The 19,198-nt window shown below is 38.0% G+C and overlaps 2 protein-coding genes across 7 annotated transcripts; one reads left to right on the top strand and one right to left on the bottom strand.

Annotated features, from left to right (window-relative positions):
* The first annotated feature begins 443 nt into the window (after window positions 1-443).
* Window positions 444-7,119, top strand: LOC116254584 (uncharacterized). Of its 5 annotated transcripts, XM_031630056.2 has the most exons (6): window positions 726-1,585; window positions 2,006-2,060; window positions 3,656-3,715; window positions 3,791-3,931; window positions 6,240-6,331; window positions 6,444-7,119. In XM_031630056.2, the coding sequence occupies exons 1-5, from the start codon at window positions 1,421-1,423 to the stop codon at window positions 6,296-6,298; spliced, it is 480 nt and encodes a 159-aa protein (XP_031485916.1). In that variant the 5' UTR covers window positions 726-1,420; the 3' UTR covers window positions 6,299-6,331; window positions 6,444-7,119. The 5 variants fall into 5 exon arrangements, with proteins under 5 accessions (XP_031485919.1, XP_031485917.1, XP_031485918.1 ...); XM_031630059.2 differs by lacking the exon at window positions 3,656-3,715 and having other exon boundaries at window positions 444-1,585; XM_031630057.2 differs by lacking the exons at window positions 6,240-6,331; window positions 6,444-7,119 and adding an exon at window positions 4,076-4,330 and having other exon boundaries at window positions 708-1,585.
* Window positions 7,120-7,832: 713 nt separating this feature from the next.
* LOC116254321 (scarecrow-like protein 9) lies at window positions 7,833-12,543 on the bottom strand. 2 transcript variants are annotated; one of them, XR_004172679.2, is made up of 3 exons: window positions 12,266-12,543; window positions 8,335-11,344; window positions 7,833-8,065 (listed from the first exon to the last, which is right to left on the bottom strand). XR_004172679.2 is itself a non-coding variant. In XM_031629652.2 (2 exons), the coding sequence occupies exon 2, from the start codon at window positions 11,258-11,260 to the stop codon at window positions 8,609-8,611; it is 2,652 nt and encodes an 883-aa protein (XP_031485512.1). In that variant the 5' UTR covers window positions 11,261-11,344; window positions 12,266-12,543; the 3' UTR covers window positions 8,240-8,608. The 2 variants fall into 2 exon arrangements, 1 of the variants encoding a protein (XP_031485512.1); XM_031629652.2 differs by lacking the exon at window positions 7,833-8,065 and having other exon boundaries at window positions 8,240-11,344.
* Between the last annotated feature and the right edge of the window lie 6,655 nt (window positions 12,544-19,198).

Here is a 19,198-nt window from a genome sequence, read left to right as displayed (position 1 = left end):
GGCTGAAAACGCTCCGCCTTTCGGATTCATACAGCACGTTCCGGTTTTCCTGGACGACTAAACTATCTTGGACAAGTGTTTCCTCAGTGCTTCCTGAGGACGCGTCTCATGAGCGGGACATTCTTCGCCGATTAATGACATGGACCAGTCCATCGAACGGTTTGCTTATCTCTCATAAGTTGTCTGTGAACTCCAATTTCTGTTTGGAAAAGGGTCGAACCTTGAGAGAAGTCGTCCGTGGTGAGGGGTACCGAGATAAGTTCTCCACCTACCAAACATTCCCGGATTTTTTTTTTTTTTTTTTAAAAACCCGGACCTGGTTTTCCTGGATACCGTTGTACCAAGGGACCACGATGTTTGGGATTTTAATGCAAATATATATAAGCCTAGGAAGTTTATAGAGGATCTAAATGGTAAGGATTCATATTATTCAGATACAGTGAGAATTGGAATCTGTTCAAATTGGGTATAGCCCGAACAACCGAATTTTCGTTGGTATATATTTTCAGTTTATAATCCTACCGACCCATATCCGAATTAGTTTCAAGAAGAATATCTTCCCTTGTTCAGCTCCGACTATTCTAGTCGAGAAACGTACTATTGGAGCCTCTAGCGCGTTAAATATTCCTTCTCCCGCACCATTAATTGAAAGGGGCACAGCAGGTGAAATTTGTCTCACTCAATACTCTGGAAACTGCTTCAGGCACATCAAAGCGTGCGCTCAGAAACAATATTTATTTGCTTTATTTGGACAAAAAAGGTTAGGTCGTGAAGAACATTAAAATATATTTAATAAAGTATTTTACATTTAATAAGATAATTTCTTCCAAAATGTTTCGCTACCATATTTTTTAAAGAAAGTTCTCCACAATTACACAACTCTCTCTCTCTTGCATGCCTTTTGTCTCTACAAACAAGTGGAGAGACCAGACAACATGTAAATTGCAAAGAACTTTCTACTTAATGTGTATATGCAAATTGTTTTACAAAACGAAGAAGTTTCCATGTAATTGCGAACATTAGGTGATTGATTGTGGGAACGTCATAAGCTTTTATTTTTTTAATCATCCAACCAAGCTGATTATGGATGTGAGTTTGGTTTGGCGAGAGGAATTCCAAATTTCAACTCTGCCATCAAGTCAAGCTGAACACAGCTGTGAGTTCAGACAGAGACTGTTAGCTTAAAGAGCCAAAGTCACAAAACATCGGCTTTCACATCTTTCAGGAAAAATCAATTGTACCAGGATCGTATCTAGGATTATTGACAAAAGATAGGACTTCAAATGAAAAAATTCCCTAGCAGGCCGATGGCTCGGGGCGTCTCTCATCGTGAGCCTGAGAAAATTTCAAAACGGGTGGGAGAAGGGGCCGTTCGTTTGTTTCCCGCGCCCACTTGGTGCCCTTTCCTCCCCCGTTTTCGATGGCCCTCGCCTTCTCCACCTCCATTTTCCCTTGCAATTCTTCCTCTTCCACTGAATTCCGGGACTCTTCCTTCCGCTTCCCTCTCTCTTTCCATGGAAGTCGGTCGTCGATAGTCTTTTCAGACTCCAAGGCCTCCACCGTTCCTCTCCGCGCAGCTCGTGAGGTAATTTCCCCACGATTCCGAGGTCATCAATTTCCCTTTTCTTAAAATTCCGAGTTGTTTCTTCCGTTCACCTAGATGTCGAACGGTGGTGGATTCCTGACATTGTCTTCGAACCTCCGACCATCGATTTTTTGTATCGGCAATAGACCGATAGCTTCAAATTTGCCAGAATTCCTACCTTCATTATTTTTTCCTCCTTCTATCCAGGACATCGATTGATTCTTTTCATTCGTTAAGAATTCAAATTTTCGTTGTATTTTTCTGAATTATAAACCCCAAAGTTTGCTTCTAGTTTCTTCGCAATCTTGAAAACCCTAGTTTCATTGTTCTTTCCCGTCTCTCTTTTGTTATTTTTTCTCATAAATATGTTTTGAATTTTTCTCTTCCTCATTTTCTCCATTTGTTTTCTGAAAACAACAGCTAAGGCGAAGGAGATGCGCGGGGGAAAAGAATTCGAGCCAGAATTCGTCAGCAGGTAAGCAAATTTTCAGTAGGAAACTGCTTGACGGATTCCTCTATTAAATACGAAGTGTAGGCTGTAGTCAATTCAGAATGCAAGCAAGTAGCGAGTGCATTAGATTCAAATTCCCTAATCAGAACCAATATATTTTATCTAGCAATAACGAAACTCTCTGCAATTTGGACTCACGCTTCTGAAATTGCTTTCTTATCACACGAGAAACTTGTTTCCGCTTGTGCTATTTAAATGGAAAGTGCGAATTACCATATGATATCTTAAGGCGTGAGGTTTCTTTTTTCCGTTCTTGAACTATGTCCTCCTTATTTTTCCTTGTCGGCAACCTTGATTGTGTCACATTGTGATGATTTTTAATCTGCTTATCTGGCTTGGTCAGTCTGAAACTTGGTTGATATCTCCTAGTGGCCTTCAGTCTAAGTTCTGCAATTATCAAAGAGAAATCCAGACATGTTGTGGTGACACAGTTCTTGTTGGACGTGGCTGCAGAGTGGCGGGAATCGTTAATTATGAGTGAACCTGCCAATTTTTTCCCTTGTTTCTTTGGACGCAGATCGTCAATTACGAGTGAAGCCATTATTTGTTTCCCCTTCCGTCTGGAATACTCAATAAAAATTTGCTTCTGCTGTTTTCTCTTAAAATTGCCAAGACAAGGAGTAATATGAACTCCTCGGAAAAAGTTGTTGGAATCATCGCCGCACCGGCATCTGCACCGACGCCCTTCATCTATGTCACACACACACACACACACACATATAATATATATATATATATATATATGAGACCACTTAGGTAAGAAACAAAAACCAGTCCCCTTAAAATAGATAAACAATGTATCTTTTATGCAATCAAACCTTAAGTCAATCATTTTTAGAGTTAAATGTGTTTTCAATTCATAAAATCTTAATGGCTCTCTTTTGATAGTAAAAAGTTCAATATCTTTCATGAAAAATGACTTGAATCAATGCATATTTTATACTAAATTAGTAGTCATAAACATGTTAACTTGTTTTTTAACCAGAATTTAAGTGGTCTAGTTGTTACGCCTGACCTAAGTGATCTGGGATATATGTTTCATGATATTTTCAATATATACTGCTATTCTGATTTCTTTTTAGTTTTTGTCTTTTAAAATTCATAATTACTTGTGTATGTTTATGTGTCTTGGCCCCTGTGTTTACAAACGAATCTATTAATGTGGTCGGATGTTTTCCTTTCCAAGTATGATCTTCTAGTAGAAAAATGAAATTATTAGCTTTAGTATGCATAAACTTAATGATAGAAATTCATTTTTTTTACTAGTTGATCAAATGAAATAGGATAGTTGAAAAGTTTCTTGTTTCGGTTCAATTTCAATCCATAAATATGTTGTCATGGTGAAAATAAGTAATCTGAAAGCCATGGCAGTATCATGTCCAGATTGACATTCGGCTCTGTCAAGGAATCCAGAGGTGGTACACATAGTTTACTTACTAAACAATTTCTGAAACATGTAATTTATGAGAGAAGGAATACTGGGAACTAAAATGTCGATCTCATGATGTACATTTCTTTTATAGCTCAAAATAGTATTTTTTGTTATTTTGAATGATTAGATGAGCAAGAAGAAGATTTGGGGGTCAAAGCTGCACTCTCTCTTCTGAGGTTATATAAGAGTAAGCTCGCTTCTTCTTATTCTTTTAAATTGTTATCTACTTTTGTTACTCTGATTGGTCCTTGTGTTGGTACAGGGGAAATTTCACCATTGCTGCCATCAAGCTGCAGATATGTGCCCACATGCAGTGAGTATTCAATGGCAGCTTACAAGAAATATGGCGTTATTAAGGGAACAATATTGACTGCCTGGCGCCTTTGCCGCTGTAATCCTCTTGGTGAGCTGTTACTTATTATTTATTTACTTTTCAACTTTTTCCAGTACATTAGAAAAAGTTTGCATGGTTGTTGGATTTTGGCAATTCAATTGTTTTATCTCCCAAATTTTGCTCCTGGTTTTATTTTACTAATTCGTTCTCCAGAATGTTACTTTTCATTTACTTTCAAGAACCCATGATTATAGACGATGGAGGTTGAAGATCATTGTGAAGGCGTTGTGACTGGATTCTTCTTGGTTGCCATGCTTCGTAGACAAAATCAATTTTGTAGTCTTATTCTAATTTCATGATATTCCTTTGTTGTCAACATAATCAATTATTAGAAGAAATACAACGAAAGATGTAAAATTATAGTAAGGCATATGGCTTAACTGTTCAAAGAAAGAAGCACTTCTTGCACGTTCTTGGGAACATCAAGCATGTCACTAGGTAACTGAGGGCGTGATAATCAATAAGATGGAAACAACTGGCACTGAATTTGCCAATGGATGTGAAGATATGCTCCTACGAATAATCTAAGATAAATACTTTTGAGGTTTTCTCAGCAAATGTCTTTTTTAAGAGCTTTGATTCAATTACCAGTGAGATCTTTACTGCTCATGATAAATGAAATGTCTATCTGATGTTGGCTCCTTTGTCCCACCAAAGTAGAGGCCTAGGCCAGAGAGTTCCGTGGCAGCATGTAGCATGCCAAGCTCAATGGTCAGAGCAGCATGTGACAATAAGTCATAATTTCATGTTAATGATACTTTAAACTTTAAAGAAAGTACCCCCATGTGCACGGTTTCAGCTTACCCGCAGGTACTCTGCTGGGCGGCACTCTAAAGGTGGAAGCAATGTCTTTTTCAAGTGTAGGGTTCCTTTACTCCTTTGTATCATAATAGACTAATAGTAGCTCTAATACTTGAAAGCTTGTTCCATTATGCGTTGTGGATATTGCATGCATGAGCTTGTATCCTTTAACCATGAGAAATATATAAATTATCTGATACGTCAATCATTCATCCTGAACATTCTATCCATGATTAGACGGACCTAATTGGCAAAACTACGTTATTGCAATTTACCTCACAAAGCTCAAAAATTGACTTGGTAAGCTGGAAGATGAAAGGAGAACATTCTTAGGCAATATAGGTAGCTTTTTTTTCCCCAACATCTTATTCCTAAAAAACAGTATCATAACTATACTCAAAAGCTGCTTGCTCAGCATCCTCTTTTGCAAACATAAACAGTCTTATGCTAAGACATCAGGATTATACGTGGAAACACCAAGCATCAGTATTGAAGCCATTTATTATCAAGCAATTGTATAACAATCTTGTGTTCCACCACTAGCATCATCTCCTTATGATAGAATCATCAGTTTGTCATGAATGTTGCTGTTGTGATCCTGGAGCACCTTGCTTACAATCTATGTTTCATCATCAATACTTTTATAGACATTTTTGCAGCATCACAGTAATCATTAGTTCATGATGGTTTCATTGATTGCAACTCACAACATCTAGAATGTACTACAATCATCATCACTGACGCTGTTTCATTGCCACATAATCCTCATGTGCAAGCATAAACTGTTATAGGGGGGGGGGGGCGCATCAGCTTTGTAACGATACCAACTTTGTGCTCAATTTCTGGTCTTATTAATCACAACCTATACCATGTCCACTAATACTTGCATCCAGCATAGCTAATGCACATGCTACATAAAAAATGAAATACTCATTTCCCATGCAATGTGGATTGGATATACCGATGGGCAGACGTATGTGGGTATGGTTATATTAACTTCCACCAGCTTCCATGGATGTCAAGAAGTTTGCTACTTTCGTTTGTGCTCTTCACAAACTTGAAACTGGTACTTATTATTTTATGCATCATAATGGCATTAAGGGTACTCTGTGGGCTTATAAATACAACGTCAAAATGATGTTTTCATCCTGAAGAAAAAATTTCGTTCCAAATTACTTGGAAATTAACGAATATTCCCTTGGTAGCTATTGGAGTGGCCAACGCTACGTTGGTTATTTTTAAATTTGCAGGAACAAAAGAAAGATGGTCAACTTGTTAACTTGTGTGGAAGGCCACTCATGACGTGATTCACATAAATATAAACTCACGGACGTAATCATGTTTTTCAGCGGTCTCTATAACATAACGAGTCAGTTTTGTTGTTGAAGAGAATGAAAGTGCTTTCACATTCCTATGTGTGCTGAAAGGTGTTGTCCGGTTAAGCTTCTAAATCAGTATTGAATGAGAATGTACTCGTTCTAGTAATTCTAACGCCGATTTTGTGTTCTTTCTATAGGTGGATCGGGATTTGACCCACCAAGATGGTTTGATGAGCCAAGAGCACCACTTGAATAGAATCATAAAACACGAGAGGATATTGCGTTTTAGGTTGGTTCAATAAAACCTCATATTTTTAAGTTTAAAAGCACTGATTAATATGCTCAACTATTAAGGCATTGATTATTAAACTACTGACCTTCTTCTTCGTATGTCATGATAGGAGATTAGGGAAGAAAAAAAGAAAAGGAAAAAAAAGGACATTGAATGTTTGGAAGGAAACACGAAGAAGTAATAGAAAGGATTGCGAACCAAAAAGCATTTGTCTACACATAGAGGAAAAAGGACTCTTGGAAATCAATGTACGGCAAGAAGAAGATGGTCAGAACAACACCAAATGCAGCATGTCTTTCAAATTCATTTGGTTTGAAGAAAGGACCTCAAGCACCCAAAGCACCTCCGTTTAGAGAATGCTAGGGAATAAATGAAAATTTCACCTATGCGGCTATGCCTTCTTCTGTTCATCTGGAATGGAAAATCCATGATAATATTCAGATGTATCAGACACTTAAGTTTCTCTGATTCAGTAAAGACCGAAGTTTCTCTGATTCAGTAAAGACCGATGGATGGTATTCTTCAGAATGAAGAATATTGGAGATAAATGCGCGTCAAGGCCAAGTTCACGCTCAAGCACCACGGCCGTGTGTGCACGTGAAGCATTCATGTGAATGACAAGTGCACCGGAGAAGTTTTATTTTCACTTCTAACTAAAGTTAGCCGTGCAAGTGCGATCTATTTGTTGAATGCTTAAATAAATAATTCTCTTATTACCTGTTCAAGTCAGGTCAATTTGTTTTTTGAAGATTCAGAATCAACTGTTCACAAATGTCAGAAATTTCATGGGCTGAGATATTTTCTCTTTTCCTGATACAGAATGCATTAAAATGACATTTCTCAGAAAATGGTCTATACTGGAATTATCCATGGCTCAGATTTAGCCAAAAGATGGCAAAAGAATTTCTGGCACACGCGCTAACAATGCATAGGTATGATGGCCTAGAAATGGTTCCATTTCAAAATTCGATTAAGAAGTTGATTCTTTTAACATGGGCTGTCTTTGATCCTATGGCAAATAGGAACACACCATTCAATTTCTTGAGCAAGCAGGGAAAGGGCAAAGGAAATGCTTGTTCCTGTGTATGCACCACCTTAAAAACTTCCTCCATCAGCATGGATGCATCTCAGAGATGGTCCAGAAAACGTAAGTAATTGCCAATAAAGGGGTAAGGTCCCAACTTTTATTGCCAAAAAATAGGATAAACACAGCAAAGCCCCAAAGAGAGAGAGAGAGAGAGAGAGAGAGAGAGAGAGAGAGAGAGGGGGGGGGGGGGGGGAACAGGAGGACATAGAGCATCAGACCATACGAAAGAAAAACCAACTGCTGAACCTAGCAGCTCCACAAACAAGATGTGCCAAATCCCTAATCAACAGAGCATTCAATGCAGACTACTCCTAGGGAGCAATACATAACAGGAAAAGGAATTCAATCGACGGCATTCCTGCCATATTTATTGAGCATGTTACCTGCTTTGAGTAATTCAACCTTAATGTATAAATAAAGGGATGCTTTATTAAATATGAACTACACTATAAATTCATGATCTCTCTCTCTCTCTCTTGCTCTCTTTCCCTTGGCGGGAAAAGTTCTAAAAGACCAGAACGTTGCAGACACCTTAACGTTATCCCAGTGGTTCCCTGTCGACTGCCCTCATTTCAAGGTCCTGGGCTTTAGAACTCAGAAATTGAAACATAGTGGCTTAGGTTTCTCTTCTCACCAGCCCTATCCTGCATAACATACGCACATTTTTATACAACGAAATTTCATCAAAGAATGGGGGGAGAAAGAGAGAGAGCAACAAGCACCAAAGAGACTAATGACCTCGAACTACTGTACATGAGCCTTCATAGGCCTCATTTACAACTCTTCATAATTTGTCATCCTTAAATGCACCATAGTAGTTAAACAGAATAGCAGCAAAAGACATTTTGATAGCAACAATAAAAGTAAATTGTTTAAATACATAAGAACCACAAAAAAGGGACAACATAAGTACCTCTCTTGCTTTGTCAAGCTCAAAACTGGTGGCACTCATCCCCTCCTCTCCCATCCTTATGCATGCCACCTTTTCCATATCGCAACCACAAAACTGGAGAGGTCGATTTTGCAAAATTTATCTACATCTTACCCTCTAGCAAGGCCTACGTCATCTTCAATATTTATGCAGAATTCAACGCATATATCCTTACGTTTCAGGTACATCTCATGGATATAATATCTTGCAAGAAATGAAAGAAAGAAGGCTCCAGTAAAAGAAACTTAAGAAAGGCTTAGTAGTCATGACGGTTCTTGCTGGGCGCCCATGTAGAGAGAGCCTGTAGTATCCTTCCTTTCCAGCCCTGCAGCAACCACTGACTGTCCTCATCAACCATGAAATCCTTGTGGTATATATGCTTTACTTTTTCCCTTGATTTCTGCATTATATCCTGGTTCAAAGGGAGTTGCACAAATCCAGCTCTCTGATTTCGAACCTGCCACTGTTTGTAGACCTCTGGCCTCTCAATCCTCTCTGAGCCCTCACATGCAACGATGTTCAAGACCTCTCGGCCAAATATTTCTCTTTCTATCAGAATCCTTTCAGGATGATCCCGGGGAGTGTTAGTCTCAAGCATATCAAAAAATGCAGAGTACTGGAATAGTGCCTCACGGAATCGTGTTGTGAAGAAAGGAGCGCTATATGCTCCATTAATTATGCCAAGGATAAAAACTTTTGGGTTCATCTTCCTGATCTTGTTGAGCACTATGTCCCTTGGACAATCTACAGATACAGTCTCATCAGGCAGATTTCTCATTCTATACAAGCAATTGACAACCAAGACCTCACCATCATCCAAATCAAGGTCCTCAATTTCAACATTCTCCCACTTGGATGCTATTGCCTTATACTGAAATGGGACATTGAACATGCGGGCATATTCTGATAATCGACACCCAGTCTCCTCAATCCTTTCAGCAGGCTTGAAACCAGGTTGAGGAAAATCAATTCCTGTTATACGAAGTCTTGGAGGACCACCAGGCCTTGCTGAAAGACGCTGGATGAAGCTTGGCCACTGAAACCCATATAGGATACCAAAATCAATGATATGCAGCTTGGTTGCATTCTCAGCGACATTCAAGGTAGTCTGGTTCGATAGGTAATGAGAGATCCTCTTGAAAGGGCAAGCAGCTAGATATAATTGGTGTGCTTTCAAGATGCTGGCAGCCGAATTTCTTTTAGTTTTCAGGTTATAATAGATATTGCCTCCTGTACCAGATAAACGTGCTTCTAAGCTTTCTGCAAAGCAATGAGCTAATCGCTGTGTACCATCACCATAAGGGGAAGAATGCTGCCGGATTTGTCTTAAAAGCTCATTTGCACTTCGACGATCGTCTGTGGCTACAGCTTGAGCACAATGAATAAGGAGAGCCCTTAGGTCCACAACTTCCCTTTTGCCCTGCCTTTTACCACGAGACTTTGTGCCACTAGATCCTTTTGAATGCCCATTCTGCACATTTTTACCCAAGCTATTCTGCATAGCTTCTCGAAGATTGGTTACCAACTCAACGCATTTACCTTTTCTACATAACAGGACCTGGTCAAACATTTCTGACCGAATAGTATCTGAAGAGAAGCTGATTGCTGAGTGCTTGTTACTCCTTCCCACTTCTAATTCTGAGTCTTCACTGTGAGGGTTCTTATGCCCTCTAAATCCATTCTGATCATTATCATCTGTAGATTTCACGATCAAGGACTCCCTTTCATCCCTTTTCTCCACTTTGATGTTGATGTTGTTAATACCCAGCTTCAAATCATGCACTGCCTCTTGCTTTTCCAGGTTGAGTAACAAATTACCATTTGGTAGAAAATTATTTGCTTCCTGCTTTGAAACTCTAGGCGATGCATTGTCTTCTTGGTTGAGTACCACATTACCATTTGGCAGAAAATTATTGGCTTCCAGTTTTGCAGCTCTAGGTAATGCATTGTTTTCTAGATTAACCACCGCATTACCATTGGGAAGACACTTGGTTACATCTTTTTCGAACTCCTGCTTACTACTGTTAGGATTAACCATCGAGGTTCTGTTGGAAGTAAACTTTCCGCCAGCTTTTGATTCTTGGACCGACACATTGTTTTCTGTGTCAATCACAAAGTTACCATTGGGAAGAACTTCCTTCACTTCCAGCTTAGAGTCTGGAGGTAATCCATTCATTTGAAGGTTGAATGATATGCTACCATTTGGAAGGAATTTGCTTGCTTCCTCCATTCCTTTTCTAAATTGCCAAACATGAGACTCATCAAAGAAGTCAGGAAGCCGAAAATTTTCTACCAAGGTCTCCCTGCACCCTTCTACTTCATCAAGTCTGCTACCCAACGGGGAGTTAAAAGATGACTTGCCCGAGTAATTTAATGAGAGAGTAGAAACAGGGGAAACCAACTCATTCGGGTGGGGATATGCAACATGATCAGGTGTCCAGTGAGAATCGCTCCCACTGCTGCTGCTGCTGCCGCCACTGATATGACTACCAGCTTGATGGCTATTTGTGGCATCCGCGGTTGAACAGCTACCATCATCAGGGCTCTCTGGACCATCACCTTGGTACAGCGGGTGATGATCAGGATATGGTGGATACTTTTCACCAAGTATATCATAGAAAGGTTTCTCAGCAGCTTGAAGAGCAGAATTTTCTTCATACACATAACTTTGTTCCTCGACATTCTCATCCATTAGCATCTCTCTTATATAGTTCAGAAGCACGTCAGACAGCAATTCACAGTCATCAGGAGGCTCACTATCCGTGGGCGGCACAGAAGAAGCATAAGTGCAGGGAGGAGCAGGAAAATTTGAGGGAGGAGGATCGGATAGAATTAAGGGAACATCCTGGAAGGTCTCTTCTACTTTAAACCCGTTCATGAAAATTGACAAATCTTCAAGTGGATCCATAGCTTCTCCAATTATGGCAAGAGAAGGAGAGAATGCAGCCTAACGAGATGCAGTTCCAAAATCATAGAACGAGGTTCTCTACAGCTTTAACATGGAATCATAAAAGAGGAAATTTAGCACATCAGAGCGACACATTCAACGAATCAACACTCAAAACTTGAACTAAAAGCAATCCTAAAATTCTAGGGGTAAACAACCATAAAGGCACACAAGAACAACTCAGTTCTCCTCAAAAAGTAAAAAAAGGCCATGCCAACAAGGCCCACCAACTACAATCATACAAGAGTAACTCAGTTTCACCATGCCAACAAAAGAAAATAATTGGTAGCCTGAGATTCAGTTATCCATGCCTATTTCCGCACAAACTTCTGATGCATGGTCCTCAATTTTTTGGTTGAATCTACGGAACTTTTCAGTAAAATAACAGACAAATATTCGGAAAAATGCATAAACCCTGCTAGTGGGTCAACTCCAAAGCTCCATTAAAAGATAAAACTATAAATTCAAAAAAAAAAAAAAAGCATAAGATTCCATTTGGATGACTCTAATACCATGTTAAGAAGCTGGTTTTAGCATCAGAACAAGTATTTGAAATTTCTTATGCTAATACTACGTTCCTAACTCGGTCATCCAAGAGTTAAATCATTCACAGATTTTCAGTCCCTCCATATTCCTACAGTCCGCCCTTCCAAAAACACCGGAAGAAACACCAGGATCAATAACTTAACTTGATTATGTACCAACCACGGAGAAACTCATCAAATTCGACAATCACAATCCAAGAACTTACTACAGTAAGAAAAACACGTAAAAATCCCACCAACATATCAAAAGATGGAGATATCCAGAAACCCGCACAAATGACCCCCAAAAATAGCTCGGTCCCACTAATTCACGGCTTGTATTACCAACTTAACATGCAAAAACGTCCGAAAAAGAACTGAAATTATTCCCTAATTAAGACGATCGAACAAAAGCGAGCGAGAGAGAGAGAAAGAGAGATACCCGGAAATGATGACAATCGCACCAGAGAGAGAGTGTGTGTGTGTGTGTGCGTGAGGGAGAGAGAGAGAGAGAGAGAGAGAGGGAACTGAGCAAATCTCCTTCGGCCTTTTGGTTTAAGAGAAAGCGGACAGGGAGAAGAGGGGGAAGGCGGGGCCCGCAAGAAGGAGCGCCGGCCGTCGGATCATCGGGACTGACGGTCCACGGGATGTCTCCGGTGACCCCTCGTGGTTACCGCTGACTCTGGTGGCGCTGCCGCTTTTCCCCGCGCGGCCCCTCGATTCCTCGGCGTAGTCCGCTGCCGATTTTCTACCGCTCGTCCCTACGTGCTCCCCCCTTTGACCCGTTTCAGATTCTTCGTCAATTGTTTGTCGCTGTCTCCCTGAAATCACTTAAACACCCTCTAAGAATTAGCTTGTTTACTTGGGCTTTAACCTTCCCACGCCTTGGAGAGCAGGAAAAGGCCAGGGCTAATCTGGGGAATGTGGTTTAAATAAAGATGTGAAGATCCGTGGTCGGCAATCGATGGTTGAAAAACTCGAAATAGAATTGAAAAATCGTGGCCCCTTTCATGAGCAAAGCGATAGGTGCTTTTATGATAGTTTTTGTCATAGAGAACGTTAACGGGACTTTTAAATTAAGCATTTTTAAAAGTTCGTGATTTTTTTAAGTTTAAAAACAAAGGTGTCTCTTTATTTTATAAATTGACTAAGAGATTCTTTTTTGTTTTTATGAAATTTTGTTATTCTTTCAAGACTCGTTCGTTCCTTGAAAAATAAGAAATGCTCAAGTGTAGCTATCATGTTCGATAGCTGAAAAATTTAGCATTTTGGTTTACTTTATATGTTGACTATAAGATTCATTATTTTGCTAAGTTTTCGCCATTGGACCATTCTTTTAAGAATCCAACCGGTGCTCCACTTTTCCCCTTATTTCTCAAACAGTCATTATTAATTAAAAATTGTTAAAATGACAAAAATGACCCTTTAAATAAAGACTAATTTTGTTAACAAAATTGCCCTTTGGTGGACTGTAAGGGTTAAATCATTTTTTTAAATTTGTATTGAATGGTCAATTTTGTCTTTTGGACGATTATTTTAACTTTTTTTTAACAAGGGGGTGTTGTTTATGGAATGCAGGAAAAAGTTGAGCGCATGTTCGACATTTTTGAAAAGATAGGAGGTGATTCATCTTTCGCTCGTTTGTTGAGTCGTGATTTGTAATTTTTTACTAAATTTTATTAATGTAACTAAGAATAGTGACACTTTTGTTTTTTTCTAAAGCTTGGCAAAGGGAATTTGCTCTCATGCCTGCGTGCACACACACACACACACACACATTCATTGAATTTATGAAAGACATATAAAAGTCGTTAATTTAACTTCGGAGCTTGGTTTTAATTTCCGAACTAAAGTAATTAACCTCAAAGTTAGTTTGATCGAGTTCTTTATTTGGCAACTAGTTATCACGTTCGAAGCGACTAATAATATCAATAAAAAAATATAGGCAATCGTGATAAATTGAATATTAAAATTAAATACGAAGCGTTGAAACTGAATCCGTTCCAATAGTTAAATGGCGCAATAGATACTTAAAGCTTGCACCCTAACTTATGCACATTTTAAAAATGTTTTCCACCATTTGAAGTAATCTCATATTTACATAAACACGAAGCATAATTCTAGAGAAGATCGTGATCATGTACCATTTAGAGGGGCGCCCTTGAAATGAGTTGGGATCTAATGTAAAGACTTTGTATGGATGCTTACATACAATATTAAAATTTCATGACAAGATATATTTCTGTTGGAATGTGAACGGACCAGCATAATTTAGAGGACATTTTAAAAACAAAATATTTAAGTATTATTCGCAATAAAATTGTTTTAAGGGCATAGGATAGCTGGTCGAGTTTGTTCATATTATGTCTATGTACCGTTGGGGTGGAAGCATTGTGCTAGTTGATAGTATATTTTCTATATCATGCATCATTAAACTGGGTTTTTATAAAAGTAAGGTAAAATACTCGTCTTGCTCGCCCAAACATTTACTCATTATCTCATAAAAACAGGTCAGAATCACTTGCCATAAAGTACTACACCCCTTGGTTGATGGAAGATATCATTGTCTTTAAGAAGGGCATTTTGGTCATATCATATCAAGAATTAATGTTCCCTATTAGTAAGCATTTCCTTGATAATTTTTCAGAAAAATTGGGCACCTATTTATTAAATTTCAAAAGATGACTGTGATTTGTTATTTCCCCAAACTTAAAGCAACTTTTTTGTAATACTTTTTCAAAATTTTATATTTGGGACCCCATTCTGCTCCTCAGTATAACTATTGCAGGATTTCAACTAATCTAATATTACTTACTTCGACTTGAGGCAGGGGTTTGGATTTAAAGGTACAAAATGAAACTCTTATCCAATTCTTTGCATATAAATATATGCACTTATGCCTGTTCAATTTAGTGAGCAAATCTTCCTCAAAATTCCAAATCCATCGTTAAACCGACTAGTGTTTTCTTTTCAGATCTAACTAAGCAGGGGCAGAGGCAAGGGAGAGCATAAGAGCCCATGGTCTTCCTAAGTTTTGGAAAAGTAGATTTTACATATTACTTTAATATATATATATATATATATATATATTGGTTTAGTGAAGGTAAAACTTTTGAGAAAATAAAGGTTGGCCTATGTGAAAACTATTCAAAAATGTTATTATTTAGTAGATTATAGAATTATTCAGCTCTCTTATATGATTTTTTTTTTTTTAAACAACACGGTTATGTTTAAAATTTCTAGCTCCGCCACTCATCATAACCACTAGCATTTGCACTGACTGGATGTTTGTTTTACTGAAACAAACCCCAATTCACATGAAACAAACCCTCGATAAAAATAAAAGACCAAAGTTTAAGACGTGAATCAATAATGAAAAAAGATCAGATTCACAGACTTGAGCAGCCAACGGTGGAGAGCTTCCTCGTCCAAAAGAGACTCTGCCCTGATCTAAGTTCATTAAAATATAATCGTTAATGACTCGATCGAACTAATTTTTAATTTATATTGCCTAATAATGATAGGAAATATATGGTTGTTAACCAATCAAGAGTTAATGTTCAGATTCGCGTGATTAATTAAGCCCTACTTGCCGATTTCAGATTGAGATTTAAAATTTTTTAAAGGAAGAAAAAACATTTAGTTTGGTTCGGTCGTGTTTAAAAACAGGACAAAAATGAAGCGATTACATAAGAATAAAGTTGCCTCGGACATACCCCTGACGTAACTTGTCCTTAGCGTAAATATTTTGTTTGTTTCCATTGTTTTTGTTTGATAGTGCGGGAAAGATTTTGATATTTTTTATTGTTTTCTAAATTTTAATGGTGTATTAACCTGTATACTTAAAACTCCTTTATGAAAGGAAAAATCAAATTTTCTGTAAAATACTGAGAAAACTATTTCTAAAGTTATTTACCAAAACCAACTTTTACCTGTCCAGCCAATCATAAAAAAAATATTTTTCAAAACTATTAGAAAGAATCATTTTGCCAATGAAAGCCAAGGTTTTGTCTGAAAAATCAAAAATTTCAAATGAAAAATCTTTTTATTTTTTTTGCACATTTATTATCATAAAAACACTATATATATATATATATTTATTTATTTTACTACATGGGCTCTGTGCATGTCAGCGGCCCCGGCGCCTCGACACCCCCACCAGTCGTCACGGTCCTTCATGACCAGATGAAGATGTCATACGCGACCGCGAATCGCACCTTAGCAGTTCAGACCCGTTAATAAAGCTCCGCCACGTTTTCCATCGGTGAAGTGCGCCCTGTTGGCCCCACCAAATTTCAAACGTGGCGGTTACCTATTGGCGGCTTCATATTTCCTTGCCACCACTTTGATATACAAGCTAATGCATTTACTGGGGCACAAAAAGAAAGGAAAACAGCAAAGGCAGTGGCCGCGGACCCCACACCCCACGTACCTCGAAGCTTCCTCATCGCCCGATTCTTCTAGAAGAGTCGCCGATCGGAGAGCCCGCCACCGGCTCGCCCGGTAGACCAGGTCGACGTTCAACGGAAACTTGCTCCTCACTCTATCCTTCTCCCTCCCTCTAAACAATGGGGCGATTGACTTAAAGCAAACGCTGAAGCTTAGTTTAACACTGTATTATCAATTAAATAATTTAAAAGTTAAAGCAATTTAAAGTTACCTCTCTTTAAAACAAGAAGGAAATTTGCAAAAGAATGCTCGTCGTGTGGGAGTTTTAAGATGCATGAAACCTTTAAAATGATTATTAACTTTCTCTTGTCCAAATTTGATGTCGTATTTGGTATTGAATTTTATCATTTGGTAGAAAATATAACAAGTGATTAGGAACTAAAGAATAAAAGCAAGTAAACGGTGAATAAAAAGTGCACTTATAGTTAATTGCGTCTTGATCAAAACATTATTAAGTACAAGCTCTAAAATAAAAATGTTAAGGAATCTCTTTTTAATAATATAATTCATCGGCAAAAATTTCGTCGCATTTTTCCAAAGCACGAAACAAGCATATATCATTTCGTGTTACCTAAGCTTAGTTTTGAAGCTTTTTAGCAACTATTATTCAATATTGTTTAATCACAAGAAACTTGACTAAGTGATTGTCATGATTTTTTTTTTTCAATTTATCAGGCATTTCACTTATTTTGCAATATTGGGTTTCTGATTTGAGTTTCTTTTTATCCTAAGGGCATGGTCGGCTCGGCTGTTGCGTCGCCGATGTGTTTCAGAAGGATGTACAATAGGACCACCCAAATCCTCTAGTAACCCTAAAAAGTCCGAGGGCGAAGGAAAGAAATGGTGACTTCGTACCGCCGGTAAAAAGGGCAGTTGGTAGCTACCCAAATCAACACTCGGTCAGACTCAAGCTTTACCAAGTCCGACGACCCACTCAGACCTAACTGCGTTGAACTCAGACTTATCCTGAATTTGAAACTGAGTTCCAGCCCACCTTTAAATAGAATGACCAAACCCCAAATGAGATTGTTGGGTCTGATTCAAATCCAGAAGAAAAAACTTTTACCCTGATTATAAATACTACATATACAATAGTATACATTGATAACGGGCAAGGAGCTAAGGCTCCCCTTGTTTCGAGGGTCCAGAGCTGTGTCGGTTGGTATAATGACTTGATGTCTATTCCACTAAAACCAGCAACCGGCTATCAAATCATGGCCATGTTCATTCTTCATCGAGATGCAAATCCTGAGTCACCAGATTTGCCACCAGCTCGATCTAGACCCAAACCCGACCCGATCAGTAACCAGATCAAACATTTCCCCGGATCCGAATTATTCATGAGACATCAGATCCAAGGCGAAAACCGTTGACATCCCTGGGGCTTCATGCAGTGGGGAGAGGCAAAGACTTTGCAAGTGGGTGACATGTATGCTCATATTTTATTTACTGAAGGTTGCTTTTATACCATACCTTTTGTTGTTGATATTTATTGCGAGTCAGTCATTGAGGATGTAAGAACCTTAACATATATATATATATATATATATATATATATATATAGAGAGAGAGATGGGACATGGAAATGTAGATTTCTCCTTTTGCTTTATGTTTGAGGTTTTTCACTTTGATTTGGGTGCGTTCACTTTATTGATTGGATGACAAGGCAGCACTGTGGAGTCCAAATTTCTACCACATAAACATTGTAAGGCAAGATAGGGTTGAGATGTGTAAGCTTTTGGGGACCAGAATAATAATGAGGAACACGTAATCCCTTTATATATGTAAAAAGAAAAACATGGGTAGGAATTAAAGATCATCAAGCTTACATGAACAGTGTTTCTTTCTATTTCTTTTCTTGGAATTAATGTGTCGTGGCTCCTTTCTTTTTTAAAGAATTAGATCCCTTGTTGTAGATGAGTTGGTTCCTTTGCATCTTGATATTATTTTTTTAAGTAATGTAAGAAACAAATAGTGTAAATTAATTCATTAATTTGAGCCTCATACTTAGTTCAAAGTGCTCGTTTGAATGGTGAAATAGGCCTCTGCATACCCAAAATTGAGAATAGGTAGAACACTATTTTGTCGTTAAATTGGCATGCAAAATAATAATAATTATAATTATAATAATGCCAACAAAAAAAAAAGCTTCTTTTGAAAGTACAGATCTAATTGTTTCACAGAAGAGCTTTCTTTTATATTTTGAGAAGAAGTACTCAGTTTTTTTTTTTTTACATATTTTTTTTTATTAATGTGTGTAAGTAATTTAGTCAGAATCTATTTCACTACATGACAAACTATATCTGGGGATAAGAAATCAACGAGAAGTATGTCCGTGACGTATAAGCGGAGTTTCGTGCCTCCTCGTCATTAACACAAAACTGTTGTTGACAACTCCGCAAGCAAACACGCAATTGCTGTCATTCTCCGAGTTTTTTCCTTTCATTTTTTTAAGCTGTGACCAACCAAGAGTACCAACAAAAAGAAATACAGATATTGAATGATATGATATGATATGATATGCAACATAGTATATGATGAGGTGGTTATGATATTGCTTACAGGAAACGGCACCACAGTTTCAGAACCACAGATTTTGATAACTTTGGACTCTCAAAATTGATGGGACTCTGACCCAAGAAACGAAATGCTGCCAATATGGTTTTCAATTCTAGAATTATTACGTCAGATGTTGCCAATGTCAGATCCTTATATTTTGTTCTTTGTTGTTATTGATATATTGCACACAAGCAACTTAACATTTTTATATGGAATATAATAAAAACAAACCTGACGTTTGAGCGCATAAGACGAGCTGCAGCTAAACTAAACTTATTATTGATTCCGTTACTTCACTAAAGTTAAGCATTCTTGTTCACTGTCATTCCTATATATATATATATATATATATATATATATATATATA

This window comes from Nymphaea colorata, chromosome 5, assembly GCF_008831285.2.
Source record: "Nymphaea colorata isolate Beijing-Zhang1983 chromosome 5, ASM883128v2, whole genome shotgun sequence".
Classification (NCBI taxonomy): Eukaryota; Viridiplantae; Streptophyta; class Magnoliopsida; order Nymphaeales; family Nymphaeaceae; genus Nymphaea; species Nymphaea colorata.
Note: the sequence above shows the minus strand (reverse complement) of the source record. Positions and strands in the feature narration are given on the sequence as shown.

Bases quoted from the DNA above. Each gene is read 5' to 3' on its own strand.
- LOC116254584 (XM_031630056.2), top strand. From the start codon at position 1,421: ATGGCCCTCGCCTTCTCCACCTCCATTTTCCCTTGCAATTCTTCCTCT. The intron at 3,716-3,790 runs GTAAGCTCGCTT...GTGTTGGTACAG, and splicing joins TCTTCTGAGGTTATATAAGA to GGGAAATTTCACCATTGCTG. The intron at 3,932-6,239 runs GTGAGCTGTTAC...TTCTTTCTATAG, and splicing joins TTGCCGCTGTAATCCTCTTG to GTGGATCGGGATTTGACCCA.
- LOC116254321 (XM_031629652.2), bottom strand. From the start codon at position 11,260: ATGGATCCACTTGAAGATTTGTCAATTTTCATGAACGGGTTTAAAGTA.